Raw genomic sequence first — 13,274 nt, 5'->3', positions numbered from 1 at the left:
GAATATATTTTTTACAAATTTTGCAAAATGGTGAATATAAATACTGAGTAGACACTCTCATGTTACAATGACTGACACTAAAATTCATTTTAAGGAGCCACTGTTTTCATTGTATGTAAAGATATTCAATTTGTATCTGAAGACCACCCTCATTGATTCGTAACTCTTCATTGCCCTTTGCTTATAAATATTGGGGTTTTGTATTTTCGTGCAAGGGTAATGATCATGTTGTGTGTGTATGCTGTTGTGTAACAGTGCCACTTTATATCATATGCAATATTATGTGAGCAGGTCTGACATATTTCATTGCAAATCAAACTTTCATGAACCCCACTCAGTTACTCTTCTGCTTCCTTTCTACCCAAATCTCTGATATCTTGGAGCATTTTTACTTCTTTTTGCTTCTTAAATTTAAACTCATATTGAAGGAAATGCAATTCAGCACCAATGAAGATATGAACCACCATTCCACACATCCCAGAGATAGGTTAAGGGCTGAACTGGGAATTGGTGTGGGAGTCAGAAAGTGTGAACATGAGGGGAAGGGCAATACTTCACATACATCCTTATAGATTTAGTTATGGGATGAAATTTTTTTTGAAAAGCCAGTACAGCAAAATCCTGAACAGACATTTCCATGTGTTCATATTAATGGTTCAAGTGTTAATTTTTAAAGATAACTTTATTTTCAAATTTTCAATGTTCTTATGTACAATTTCTGCTACGGGTATGTCTGTGACATTGTGTTTAAAACTTGAATGTGAAATACAAAATCTGTTTCTTTAAGTTCATAGCTAAAAGTCTGCATCTTCCATCTACAAAACTTTGTGATTTAAGCTGACAGATTGAACAATTTATTTGTTAACTCCATGTTCTTAAACTTTAAGTGTTAAATGGTGAAAAGAAACAATGTTAGGACATTTTAAAAACTACAAATATATTTCTCACCAGTTTCACACTATCAAAAGTAGATAGCAAAGAAATACAGAATTCTTTTCTGGTAAATTATGATTTATCACAAATGTCCACAGTTTTTTTAAAGCAATCACAGACTTTTTTTTGTCATTCATATTTCGTGATGTCTGTATTCCCAAAGCAGTACATAATTTAGAAAAGTAATGAAAAATGTTTTACTGCGAGAGAAGTTAGGTATACAATATTTTTTGTGTGTTTTCACACTGTAACGGTATTAAAATATCAATACATCTCTGTGCTCCTAGGAGATTTATCACATAAAAATATAAAATATTTACATCCTCTTCAGTATATAGTTACAATGGGGAACAGTAAATGGTATATCCTTATATGTCTAACATTAATTCATTCTGTTAGAGACCTAAGATGCTTATCAATTGTTAATTAGGTTTTTAGTGATCAACAGTGTACTCCTGTTTGCACTGTTATCACTTTAGTGCTTCTTTTCAACACTCCATATATTACTTATTGTTTAGAAATAAATGGTCTCTGCATTTATTTCCAAATGTATAATAACATGGGTGGGAAAAGTCAAACACATTTCACTTTTGCATATAACAGTTCTTTTGTTTTAAGCCTTTGAATGTCAAAGGATTTGTAAAGGGGAAGAACTGTAAATGCAGAAGTTTTTAGTACTCCAGCCATACTCAAAATCCATGTGAATCAATGTTCATAGCATACACGCAGCATTGGATGTTACTAAATGCAAATTCTTATGACTGTGGTGATACTCAAATGTTTCAACATTTGGTGAAGAAAGACTAATGTAACATCACATGCTCTAATTCAGTGCTCCTTAAGGGCTCAACTTTTATGACTCCTTGTAATCTGTAATGTTCCACTCAAATAATTTCCACAAAAGAGTCGGTCAGGGCATTACATCTTTCCTGAATAGTGTGAATCCATATGGGAGGGAGGGCCACGGTGTTGTGGGTGTGACAGAGTTGCAGCCTTCTGAGAGAACCGTGAACCTGGCCGAGAGTGCACAATTGCATAGTGGTCACTGTTTGTTGACATTGATCTAGTTGAATTCATGGTTGAGCCTCCTGAGGTGTACCCTTGTTTGCCACCATTGAGAGAGTACCTGCAAAAGTTAAAAGTTCTTTTTAATATGATCAGCTCTACAGTATGTTACTCTATAAGCTTATGTACATGCGAATTTTTATGTACAGAACTGGAAAATAGATAGTGACTAAAAGGCAAAAGTCATCTCTCTCACATACATCCTAACTACTTAGCATTTTGTGTAGTAGTGGCCTTTCATCATGGCCATGGTGGATTCCTTTTCCAATCACCATCTAACAGAGCTAATTCTTTGACATAACACATAGGATATTAACTTTGAAAAAAGAAAAGAAGTGGCATCAATCTAATATAGCAACACAAATGTGAAGAACAAATTTTAAAAAAGATAATCATCCATTTAATAACTATAACATTCATTTCAGACTAAGTGTACCTACACAAAGGTGTTTTTAAGCTGAATTTGTTTCTCTTTAGATTTGTGTGCAAAAGAAAGGAAATGTATTGATACCAGATGTTCATATCACTGATCAGTTTGAAGGCTGTAGCATAGCTGAACTCTCATTCATTTATCCTTGGTGTTCTAAAAATATGACTGAGATCTTCATCAACTAGATGTTACTCTAAGCCTTGTACATGTACTCACTCATCAGCACTCCAGTCCTTGTAGAACGTTGGCCTCTTTTGTCATCTGTCTCCATTGCTTTGAGGTCCTCTTTTACATCTGCAAGTCACCTTTCCCTTGGTCTTTCTCTTCTCCTTCTCCCTTCAGGTTTCCCTATAAACACTTTTTTCAGAACTTTGAGTTTCTGGCATTTTCTGTTCATGACCAGCTTATTTCATTATTCCTTGCTTGATTTTTCAATGTGGTATTCATCTGTCCAAAAAGTGTTTGTAGTTCTGTATCTGTCCTTATTCTCCACCTTTCTTGCTTTCTCACTGCCCCACATATCTTTCTCAAAACCACCCTTTCCCATCTCAAGAACCAACCTCCTTCATTTGTAGACATCACACAGCCTTTCAATCCATATATCTTCTAAGATATTAACATAGTCAAATATATTTTGATTTCTGTATTCCTACTAACATTCCTAGACCTCATTGTATTCTGCAAAGAATAATGGTATCTGTTTCTGCTTGCTAGCCTTTCCTGAATTTTTATTGCTGTCCTGTTATCTTCTGTCATTATCAAACCTAGGCATTTAAACTTTTAAATAATTACTATTAAAAACAGTCTTGATCACGATTTATTTAACAAGGTGACCGGTTTCGACCACTACTGTGGTCATCTTCAGACCATTGAGTAGGAACCCCTTTCTGTTGGAGAATCACAACAGTTGTGATTCTCCAACAGAAAGGGGTTCCTACTCAATGGTCTGAAGATGACCACAGTAGTGGTCGAAACCGGTCACCTTGTTAAATAAATCATGATCAAGACTGTTTTTAATAGTAATTATTTACAAGACATTGATCACTGCTGTTCCCGTAATGCATTCAAAAGTAATTTAAACTTTTGCATCCTTTGATATTATTTCCCATTTCTTTTTATTGAAATGTCTCCTCTATCCTTACTAGGATCTCCCATCATCATGTTCTTTGTTTTGCTTATATTCACTTCAAGTCCGAACTTCTACACCACACATGCTAGTGCAGCATAACTAGTCTTCAAAGCTCTGACATTCCTTGCAGTTAATGCTACATCATCAGTTTATGTGACCACCTGGACCTGCCAGCTAAAACTTTTCTCCCTAAGATTGTTGTCATTTGCTGAATTACGTTTCCCAGTGTTCAACTCAAGGGTAGTCATAGTCACAGTCCCCTCTTTACAGGGAACTCTCATGAGAGCTCTCAGCAGACTGTTGTTTTCATTGTAATTTCGATCAGCCTCACTAATTTTAGCATGATTCTAAGCTCTTTCATAATTTGGAGAATATTTTTCCTGTCTAGACTAATGTATGCTTGTTTAAAATCAATATTCAGCTCATGCAGTTTGTTGCCATCTTCATAAAATTTCTCTAGCACTTCCAGAATGAGATTTTCACTCTGCAGTGGAGTGTGCACTGATATGAAATGTCCTGGCAGATTAAAACCGTGTGCCGGACTGAGACTTCTTCATTCAATATTTACTTTCTTCTACTTTCCTAATTTCCATCAAGTAACTCAATAAAATACTCTTGCCACCTCTTCAAAGCTTTATTTTGATCTCCAATTAGGTTTCCATCTTCATCCTTATTGTACTCTGCTCTTGGTTGTTGTTCTCTCTTCAATTCTTTAGATCTGTCCTAGAACTGTTGTATCTCATGACTGTCCCTCATTTCATCCAATTGCTCCATCTTCCTCCTTCCATGCTGCCTTTTCTTCACTCTACATGATCCACTCTTTTCTTCTCTATGTTGTCTTCCACTACAAGTCTTGCTTTCCTTTGCAGCATTCTTTGTGTGCTTCATTTCTCTCTTGGATTGCCAGTGAGCACTCCTTGTCAAACTTGCACTTTTGTATTCTTCTCTCTGCAATAACCAATCTGCAGCTACACTGATAGCTGTTTTCAGTATCTCCCAATTAGTCTCCACATCTCCTTCCTTTCCTGTGTTCTTTCAATTCTTGAGAATCATCTAATGCCTTCTCACATTTCTTTAATTTGGAGACTTTCTATATTGTGTTTCACTTTTGTGCTACTCTTTGTTTCTTGCTGTGTCCATTTTCTGTCTATATCTCATCCACACTAAGTAATGTTCTGTGTCTGTCTATCTCACTACTGCTACTAACTTCTATAAGATTTGATGTGTGCTGTTTATCTATAATTACATGGTCTATTTATACATTTAGTGATGTAAAAGAAGAAAGGTTAGGGTTTAACATCATGTCAGTGATATGCGGATATTAGGGACAGGCACAAACTCAGAGTATGCAAGAATGGGGAAATAAATTAGCAATTCCTCATTCAATGGAATTACCTGTCGTCCCTGCATTGCATTAAACTGTTAAGTAAATCACAAAAAAACATAAATCCCAGTGTCCAGACACATATGTGGTCCTCACTCTGTTTGAATGAGAGTCCAATGCTATAACCTGGACCATGTTAAATATCTACAAAAATGTGAGCAGTTTCTTTCAGTGATATTACTGTTGAATTTTCCAAGAGTGTAGCTCAGACAAGGCTTTAAGTAGGCACTTACGTACCTTCCCCAATCCCCATCTCAGTCATCATTACAGACTTACCTCGATCCATACTGTGATCCATGCCAACTGCGGTATGGATCGTACTCTTCTATGATACTTGGTTCTTTCTCAATAACTTCAGTTCGAGCACAGCTGCAGGTCATGGCAGAGCAAAGGAAGACGTTGATAATCAACATTATTAGAAACATTATTCCAAATGCTATACAGAGATACAGCAGCCAAGGAGGATTTATTGAATTGTCACAAATACTCTCCAGTTCTGAAAAAAAAGAAAGAAAGAAAGAAATGAGTTACTTTTCTGGCTATTTCAAATTACAGCACAACACTCTACAATTATAGGAATGACATATTATAGGTATCTATTCCAGACATAAAGGATCTCATATGATTTGCATATATGTTAATGTGAATTGTTAGGAAGTTTGGTATAGTTTAAAAAATATGCATCAAAATTGAAAGTACCTAAATAAATTGGGTAGGTAAATGTAAATGTTGTGTGACTTGGGCCTCCCGTCGGGTAGACCATTCGCCGCGTGCAAGTCTTCCGATTTGATGGCACTTCAGCAACTTGCGTGTTGATGGGGATGAAATGATGATGATTAGGACAACACAACACCCAGTCCCCGAGTGGACAAAATCTAAGACCAGTTTGGAATCAAACCCAGGCCCTTAGGATTGACATTCTGTCACGCTGACCACTCAACTACCGGGGACGGACAATTGGGTAGGTATAAAGCACATAGTCTTGTAATAGCACACAGACTGCACTACAAATTATTGTGAGACATCATTATCCGCACTGTTGGTTACAAATCTTTCAGCAACAGTTTATTACCAATGCAGCATACGTCTATGGAAATGATATCTTTTTGTGCTGTTAACTGACATCTGCAGTTATCATCACAACTGTAACTGGAGCTCTATGCACAACACAGAATATGCCATAAATATGCAGGAAAGCTATGGAAGAATGTAAATAATTTAGGAGTAAAGGAAAGTATTCCATTCCTTAGCTAAAACCCAGTATCACACTCTGTTCCTAAAGTGCTGGCTAAGCCGACTTGGCCTCCCCATTCTTCCCCAGTAGTCTAACTCCTTCTAGAAGTATTGCCATAGTGATGCCATACCAGAGGTCCAAATAACTTCCCAACCCTACTGAAATCCTTAGACCCATCCCTGAACCTCTCCCTTGAGTCCATCTCCACTCTATCCCAACAATATCCTGTACATCCACCTTCTAAACGTTTCCCAAAATCCACAAAGCCACCAATCCTGGATGACCCATTGCTGTTGTTTGTTGTGGTCCTACTGAAAGAATTTCAGCTCCTGTTGACCAATGCCTCCAATCTATTGCCCGAAATGTAGCCTCTCACATTAAAGAGACTAACCACTTCCTTTACCAACTTTCCATCATCCCCACCCATTTACCTCCTGGACCCCTTTTCATCACTGTTGACACCACATTCTTATACACCAACATCTCTCAACCACAGCTATGCCACTGTTGAAAACTATCTTTCCTGACATTCATTGGATTCCAAACCCATTAACTCATTCCCCACACACCTCACTAACTATATCCTGACAGATACTCCTCATTTGATTTGAAAGTATACAAAACCTTCCTAGCCTCCCAAACCCCAGACCCCCTGCCTAGTTCAGTTCCATTGCTGAGATCTTTATGATATGGATTCAGTGCATAGACATCCTATCCTCATTGCTCCACAACCCCAACACCTTCTCTCCCATCCACTTCAGCTGGTCCTCCTCAACCCAATGTGCCACCTTCACAGACATTAAGCTCCATCTCTACATTTAAATCTACATTTATACTCCGCAAGCCACCCAACGGTGTGTGGCAGAGGGCACCTTAAGTGCCACTGTCATTACCTCCCTTTCCTGTTCCAGTCGCGTATGGTTCGTAGGAGGAACGACTGCCGGAAAGCCTTCGTGCGTGCTCAAATCTCTCTAATATATTCGATACCTCATCCAAAAACGCACCCTCTCGAAAGCTGGACAGCAAGCTACACCGCAATGCAGAGCGCCTCTCTTGCAGAGTCCCCCACTTGAGTTTGCTAAACATCTCCATAACGCTATCATGCTTGCCAAATAACCCTGTGACAAAATGCGCTGCTCTTCTTTAGATCTTCTCTATCTCCTCCATCAACCCGATCTGGTATGTATCCCACACTGATGAGCAACACCCAAGTATAGGTCAAACGGGTGTTTTGTAAACCACTTCCTTTGTTGATGGACTGCATTTGCTAAGGACTCTCCCAATGAATCTCAACCTGGCACCTGCCTTATCAACAATTAATTTTATATAATCATTCAACTTCAATTTGTTCCATATGCATACTCCCAGATATTTTACAGAAGTAACTGCTACCAGTGTTTGTTCCACTATCATATAATCATACAATAAAGGATCCTCCTTTCTATGTATTCAAAGGCAAAGAGTTTGGGCAGAGATGTCAGTCGAGGAGGAAGTACAGAGGCAAAGATGTTGTTGAATGACAGGTGAGGTACGAGCAGTGGCAACTTGAAATTAGCAGAGGTTGAGGGCTGGTGGGTAATGGGAAGAGAGGATATACTGAAGGGCAAGTTCCCATCTCCGGAGTTCTGACAGGTTGGTGTTAGTGGGAAGTATCCAGATAACCCGGATGGTGTAACACTGTGCCAAGATGTGCTGGCCATGCACCAAGGCATGTTTAGCCACAGGGTGATCCTCATTACCAACAAACACTGTCTGCCTGTGTCCATTCACGCAAATCAACAGTTTGTTGCTGGTCATTCCCACATAGAAAGCTTCACAGTGCAGGCAGGTCAGCTGGTAAACCACGTGGGTACTTTCACACGTGGCTCTGCCTTTGGTCGTGTACACCATCCGGGTTACAGGACTGGAGTAGGAACCTCTTGGTTCATCCCTATGAAATCCCCAAACCACCTTCCCTACCCTCTGGCTCCTACCCTTGTAACTGCCCCCGGTGTAAAACCTGTCCCATGCACCCTCCCACAACCACCTACTCCAGTCCTGTAACCCAGAAGGTGTACACGATCAAAGGCAGAGCCACGTGTGAAAGTACCCACGTGATTTACCAACTGACCTGCCTACACTGTGAAGCTTTCTATGTGGGAATGACCAGCAACAAACTGTCCATTCACGTGAATGGACACAGGCAGACAGTGTTTGTTGGTAATGAGGATCACCCTGTAGCTAAACATGCCTCGGTGCACGGCCAGCACATCTTGGTACAGTGTTACACCGTCCGGGTTATCTGGATACTTCCCACTAACACCAACCTGTCACAACTCCGCAGATGGGAACTTGCCCTTCAGTACATCCTCTCTTCCCTTTACCCACCAGGCCTCAACCTCTGCTAAATTCAATTTGCCGCCACTCATACCTCACCTGTCATTCAACAACATCTTTGCCTCTGTACTTCCACCTCGACTGACATCTCTGCCCAAACTCTTTGCCTTTACAAATGTCTGCTTGTGTCTTTATATGTGCAGATGGATATGTGTGTGTGTGTGCGAGTGTATACCTGTCCATTTTTCCCCCTAAGATAAGTCTTTCCGCTGCCGGGATTGGAATGACTCCTTACCATCTCCCTTAAAACCCACATCCTTTCGTCTTTCCCTCTCCTTTTCCCTCTTTCCTGACGAAGCAACCGTTGGTTGCAAAAGCTTGAATTTTGTGTGTGTGTTTGTGTTTGTTTTTGTGTCTATCAACATGCCAACACTTTCGTTTGGCAAGTCACATCATCTTTGTTTTTAGATATATTTTTCCCACGTGGAATGTTTCCCTCTATTATATTCATGACTGTATCTTTAACTTGATTAATCCTCTCCTGTGTAAGTATAAGTTGGAACTGAAACTTTTATGAAGACTCAGAGACACTTTTTGATGGCAACCTCAGAGAGCAAAGTGCTTTTGATATTTTCATTTATGGTCTCAGTAGATAAAATCATTTTTAATTTTATAATGCATTGATCATAATCTAACAAGCTTGTAAACTGTAAAGGGGAGCCTAAGTGTAAGTGTAACTTTTCCTCATAATTTAACTTGTGGTATTACTTAGTTATAAGAATGCTTAACAGTTAAATTAAAAAATATCAAGTTATGATAACATTAAAATAGACAAAAAGAAGGAAAATGTTATCCATTTGTATTCATCAATTACTGATGTAGCTATGTTTACTACAACAAACAATTAAACTGCAACCATGATTGAGGGTCAATATCTAATGAAACAATACCGTAGATGTAACTGGATAGCTTTCATTAGAACTCTAGCTACTGGGTTATATCTATGTCCATTACTGTTTGATAGGAATGAATAAGTGTCTACAACACATACGGGGAGCGTCTCCGGCATCCAGTACAAAGACACTGGTACTAGCCATCAAGACACCATCCTCAGGAGCTGCTTCTGTGTAGATATCTTTTGTCACAGTTCTTGCGAGTGGTTCCAGATCATCTGGACATGCTGGTTCAGAACATGTACCAGCTGTAACATAATAATTACAATGTGAAAATTTATTTGATAATTATATTTCAAATGCAATAAAAATATCTATTGTCTAATTTACAGGAGTATCTAAATCAACATCAAGAGGCATAACAATAACTTTACAAAAGTAGTTAAGCCATATGTTTCATGAATGAAGACTCCTACAGGATTTTATTTTATCTTAGCTCTTTTTCAGAAAATCAAGAGAATACTGAAATTTTACTCATCCATACATAGTTATGTTATTCTCTTAATGTAACCATTTACTCTGCCACATCTGCAAATTTTCTGCTTTATGCTGAATCAGTAGAACACAATGGATGAATTAATTAAATAAACAAAAATGCTTGCAGGTACATGTGTGCAATATTACATCTCTAAAATCTCTTAAAAACTGTCTTATGACAGTGGTACAGACAATTAAAAAGAAACAAATTTGTATTATTGGCAACCACTTGTTATAAAGGAGAAAATGCACAGTGAACTGACTGACAAAATTCCAAGAGTTTTGAAGATGTCTCTGCAAGATATTGATTTTGTACTTTACACAGTACTTTCAGTGCTCACTTCTGCTAATTTGATACTTAACTTAATTCTGCTAAATTATCTCAGAACATAATTACATAAGCAACAGGAATTGAAAATAAGCAACATGAGCCAGCACGTTAGACTTCAACACAGTTACAGATACTTTTAAGTGTAAAAATGCAGAACTGACCAAAATTTACTTTTTTATGTGTTGAATCTATTTTAAATTGCTAGCCAATTGGACTGCAAGGAATTTTAGACACTTTTTCATTCAATGTATACCACTGATGTTTATCTGAAGTATCAGCAAGTTGTTTATATTTTTTAAAAGACACCATATTCGCCATTGACTGTTGACTATGATATATTTCAAGAAGTTCTACATGACTGTGAATCCCATCCATGAAAAGTAAATCATTTTTATTTGTCTGCAATGACATAATATAGGACTTTGTGACATTAATATTCAGAACAGTAGCTGCAAAACAGCTGCAGTCCTCTTTAGCCAAGTCTGACGCAGCTGCATCATCAGCAAACATGACATGTCCTGAATGACAGTTTCAAATCCCTGAAACCTAATTTACATAAATTAGGAATAGGACAAGAAAGAGTACCATACTTTGTGGGAATATTTTATGTGCCCTGATTTCAAGTTTAGTTTCTTAGCTATGACACATTTAGTTAGTGTGAGCCATTGCTTTCTGTTGCAGATTCCTTCCATGTAAGAGGGTTAGGATTAATCCTGTAATATACACTGTTTTCCCAAGTACAATTTAGTAGGCCATACAGACAAAGGCTTTGGTGAGGTTACAGAACATACCAACAGAATAGTTGTTGATTAATTCTCTTCCTCTTAGAACAGCATTTGCTGTCATGATTGTTCATGGTGAAAGTTAAAACTGTGGTCCAGACAGGAATTCAATCTTGGGTCCTTGGCCTTTGTGGACAGTGCATTATCATTATATTATTCTAGCATGACTTCCCACAATTCCTGCAGGAGTCATGGGCTTGCCCACTTTCCTTTTAAAATCTGCAGAGGCTCCCACAATGCTGTGGGGCCAGGACCTCCAAGAGAAAGGACAACAGTCTGTTTGGCTTATCCACAGCTTCAGGATTGGAATTGAGGATTTTTTTAACTCTAGGCAAAGTAATTGTTGTTTTGTTGTAAAGGGTTTCTTTGTAGTGTATCATTTGCAAAAGCCAATTGAGTGATGGTTAAAAGGTTTGGCTGTCAAAAATGCCTCACTATTCTAAGAAAGGCTAGTGTCTGAAAACAGAGAAATAAAACAGCAATCAACAAACTAATCTGTGCTGAGAACAATACAATTTGTAGCTAAAAAGTGTTACATTTGCAAAATACTTTCCAATAGTCTATGTCTTTCTCACTAAGTATTGCTCTGGTACAGATATATAGATGATTGTGTGTCCATTGTGACCCAAAAGTTACTCAGAACTCACCTTACTGTAATCACAATCTGTGACCAGTATTGCAGTTGATATCTTACAGTCCTTAAGAAGTTAGTAGGACAGTTACATGCTGATGTTGTTCAGTCTACACATATTGTTACTAGTGCTACTGTCTCACCATCTGTTTCAAGCAGGACTAGCCTCCAATACAAGTATTAATAAAGGTGCCAAAATTGGTGCTTAACACAATAAATATGAACACCTACACTGGTCTTCTTCTGGACCTGATACCAGTATCATCAAAAACATAGTTTATGACAAAACAGACAGGGTCAGGAAACTGATCAGAATCCATACAAAGAGCCCAAGATGACCTTAGGAGTCTTATCACTTTTGGCAGTGAGAAAGTGAAACAAAACTAATAATTTAGTGTTCTTTTCATTGGTACCCTTCCTAAGGGATGCATCTGGTCACTCAGTTTGAGTGCTGTTGGATGGGCTTTGACCAAAATTTGTACTATGAATTTTTGCCTTGTTTCACAAAACTTTTTTATTTTGTATAAAAATAATAAAGTTTTGTGATACAAGGCAAAAAGGTTATCATTTAGTTAATATAAAATACAATGTTTCCCCAACACCCCCCCCCACCCCCCCCTCCTCCCCCCCCCCCCTCGGGTGGACCTATTAAAACGACCAAAAATGTCTTTTCATTCTAGTGATGTACATTAATGTGGTAACCTGTAAATTTCACACAGGGTGGAATTTGAACTGTTGATTGACACATTATGCTATGGATTGTAACAGTAGGCTCACAGTTCTGCCCTTGATCACAACTATCTACAGGTATGCCTTTTTCACATTTACGAGTCTTGGAATAAAGTAGTGCAGATTTTCTTTTGCATTTATGAAGAGGAGTAGCTCCTTTGGATCACATACTCTGATACAAACACTGTAAATAGATTTTTGGAGAGATATATACACATTATAAGATAAGTGTTAGGATCCTACTTTTTTCTCATGTTGTGGATGTGCTACATACCTTTGCAGACGGCAATGTCACATTGCAAATTGACCTGTGTGCTGTCTGGGAACCTGAACATAGAGTAAATGGTGGCCTCTGCCCATCCTTCCTTTTGGTTGTACTTGAGTGGCGATATCACCTGACGTGACACAGGACACCTGCAGAAAAAGATTACAACTGACATAAGCCATACAAATTAGTCTTTAGAGCCTAGACAGTAATGTACTTCCATTATTAAATGTTCCTTTGATTCTCATTATATGTCATGAATTAAAGTTGAGTGCTTAAATCTTACAAAAAATTGTCTTCATGGCACAGAAATTTAAAAATATCAGTGATGATATCATACTGAAGAAAATGGAAAGTGACACCATAAACAGTAGACCCATCTGGTTATAATTTTATTCATAATAAGGACATTAGAAGTATAAGCACACAAATACTGCATAATACCACATCTAGCCTTGATAATTACCTCAATTCACAAGTTTCTTCGGAATGTTGTATACAGCTGAAGCTATCATTAATGATCAGACCTCGTTAAGCTACTAAACAGAGGGGATGTTGACACCTGTGTTTCACACGTTGTTCCAAATAGTCACACTGATTTTCCACAGGGAGAAG

The 13,274-nt window shown here is 38.1% G+C and overlaps 1 protein-coding gene across 1 annotated transcript in view; it reads right to left on the bottom strand.

Moving 5' to 3' along the window:
• Positions 1-663: 663 nt before the first annotated feature.
• LOC124622361 overlaps positions 664-13,274 on the bottom strand; it is a 479,351-nt gene continuing 466,740 nt past the window's right edge. Inside the window, exons 6-9 of the mRNA XM_047148040.1 lie at positions 12,669-12,808; positions 9,543-9,692; positions 5,218-5,437; positions 664-2,059 (exon numbers count right to left, since the gene is read on the bottom strand). Of these exons, the coding sequence (XP_047003996.1) occupies positions 1,852-2,059; positions 5,218-5,437; positions 9,543-9,692; positions 12,669-12,808 (718 nt within the window). The 3' untranslated portion in view covers positions 664-1,851. The remainder of the gene's footprint in view (positions 2,060-5,217; positions 5,438-9,542; positions 9,693-12,668; positions 12,809-13,274) is intronic.

The sequence above is a fragment of the Schistocerca americana genome, chromosome 7 (assembly GCF_021461395.2).
Source record: "Schistocerca americana isolate TAMUIC-IGC-003095 chromosome 7, iqSchAmer2.1, whole genome shotgun sequence".
Taxonomy (NCBI): domain Eukaryota; kingdom Metazoa; phylum Arthropoda; class Insecta; order Orthoptera; family Acrididae; genus Schistocerca; species Schistocerca americana.
Note: the sequence above shows the minus strand (reverse complement) of the source record. Positions and strands in the feature narration are given on the sequence as shown.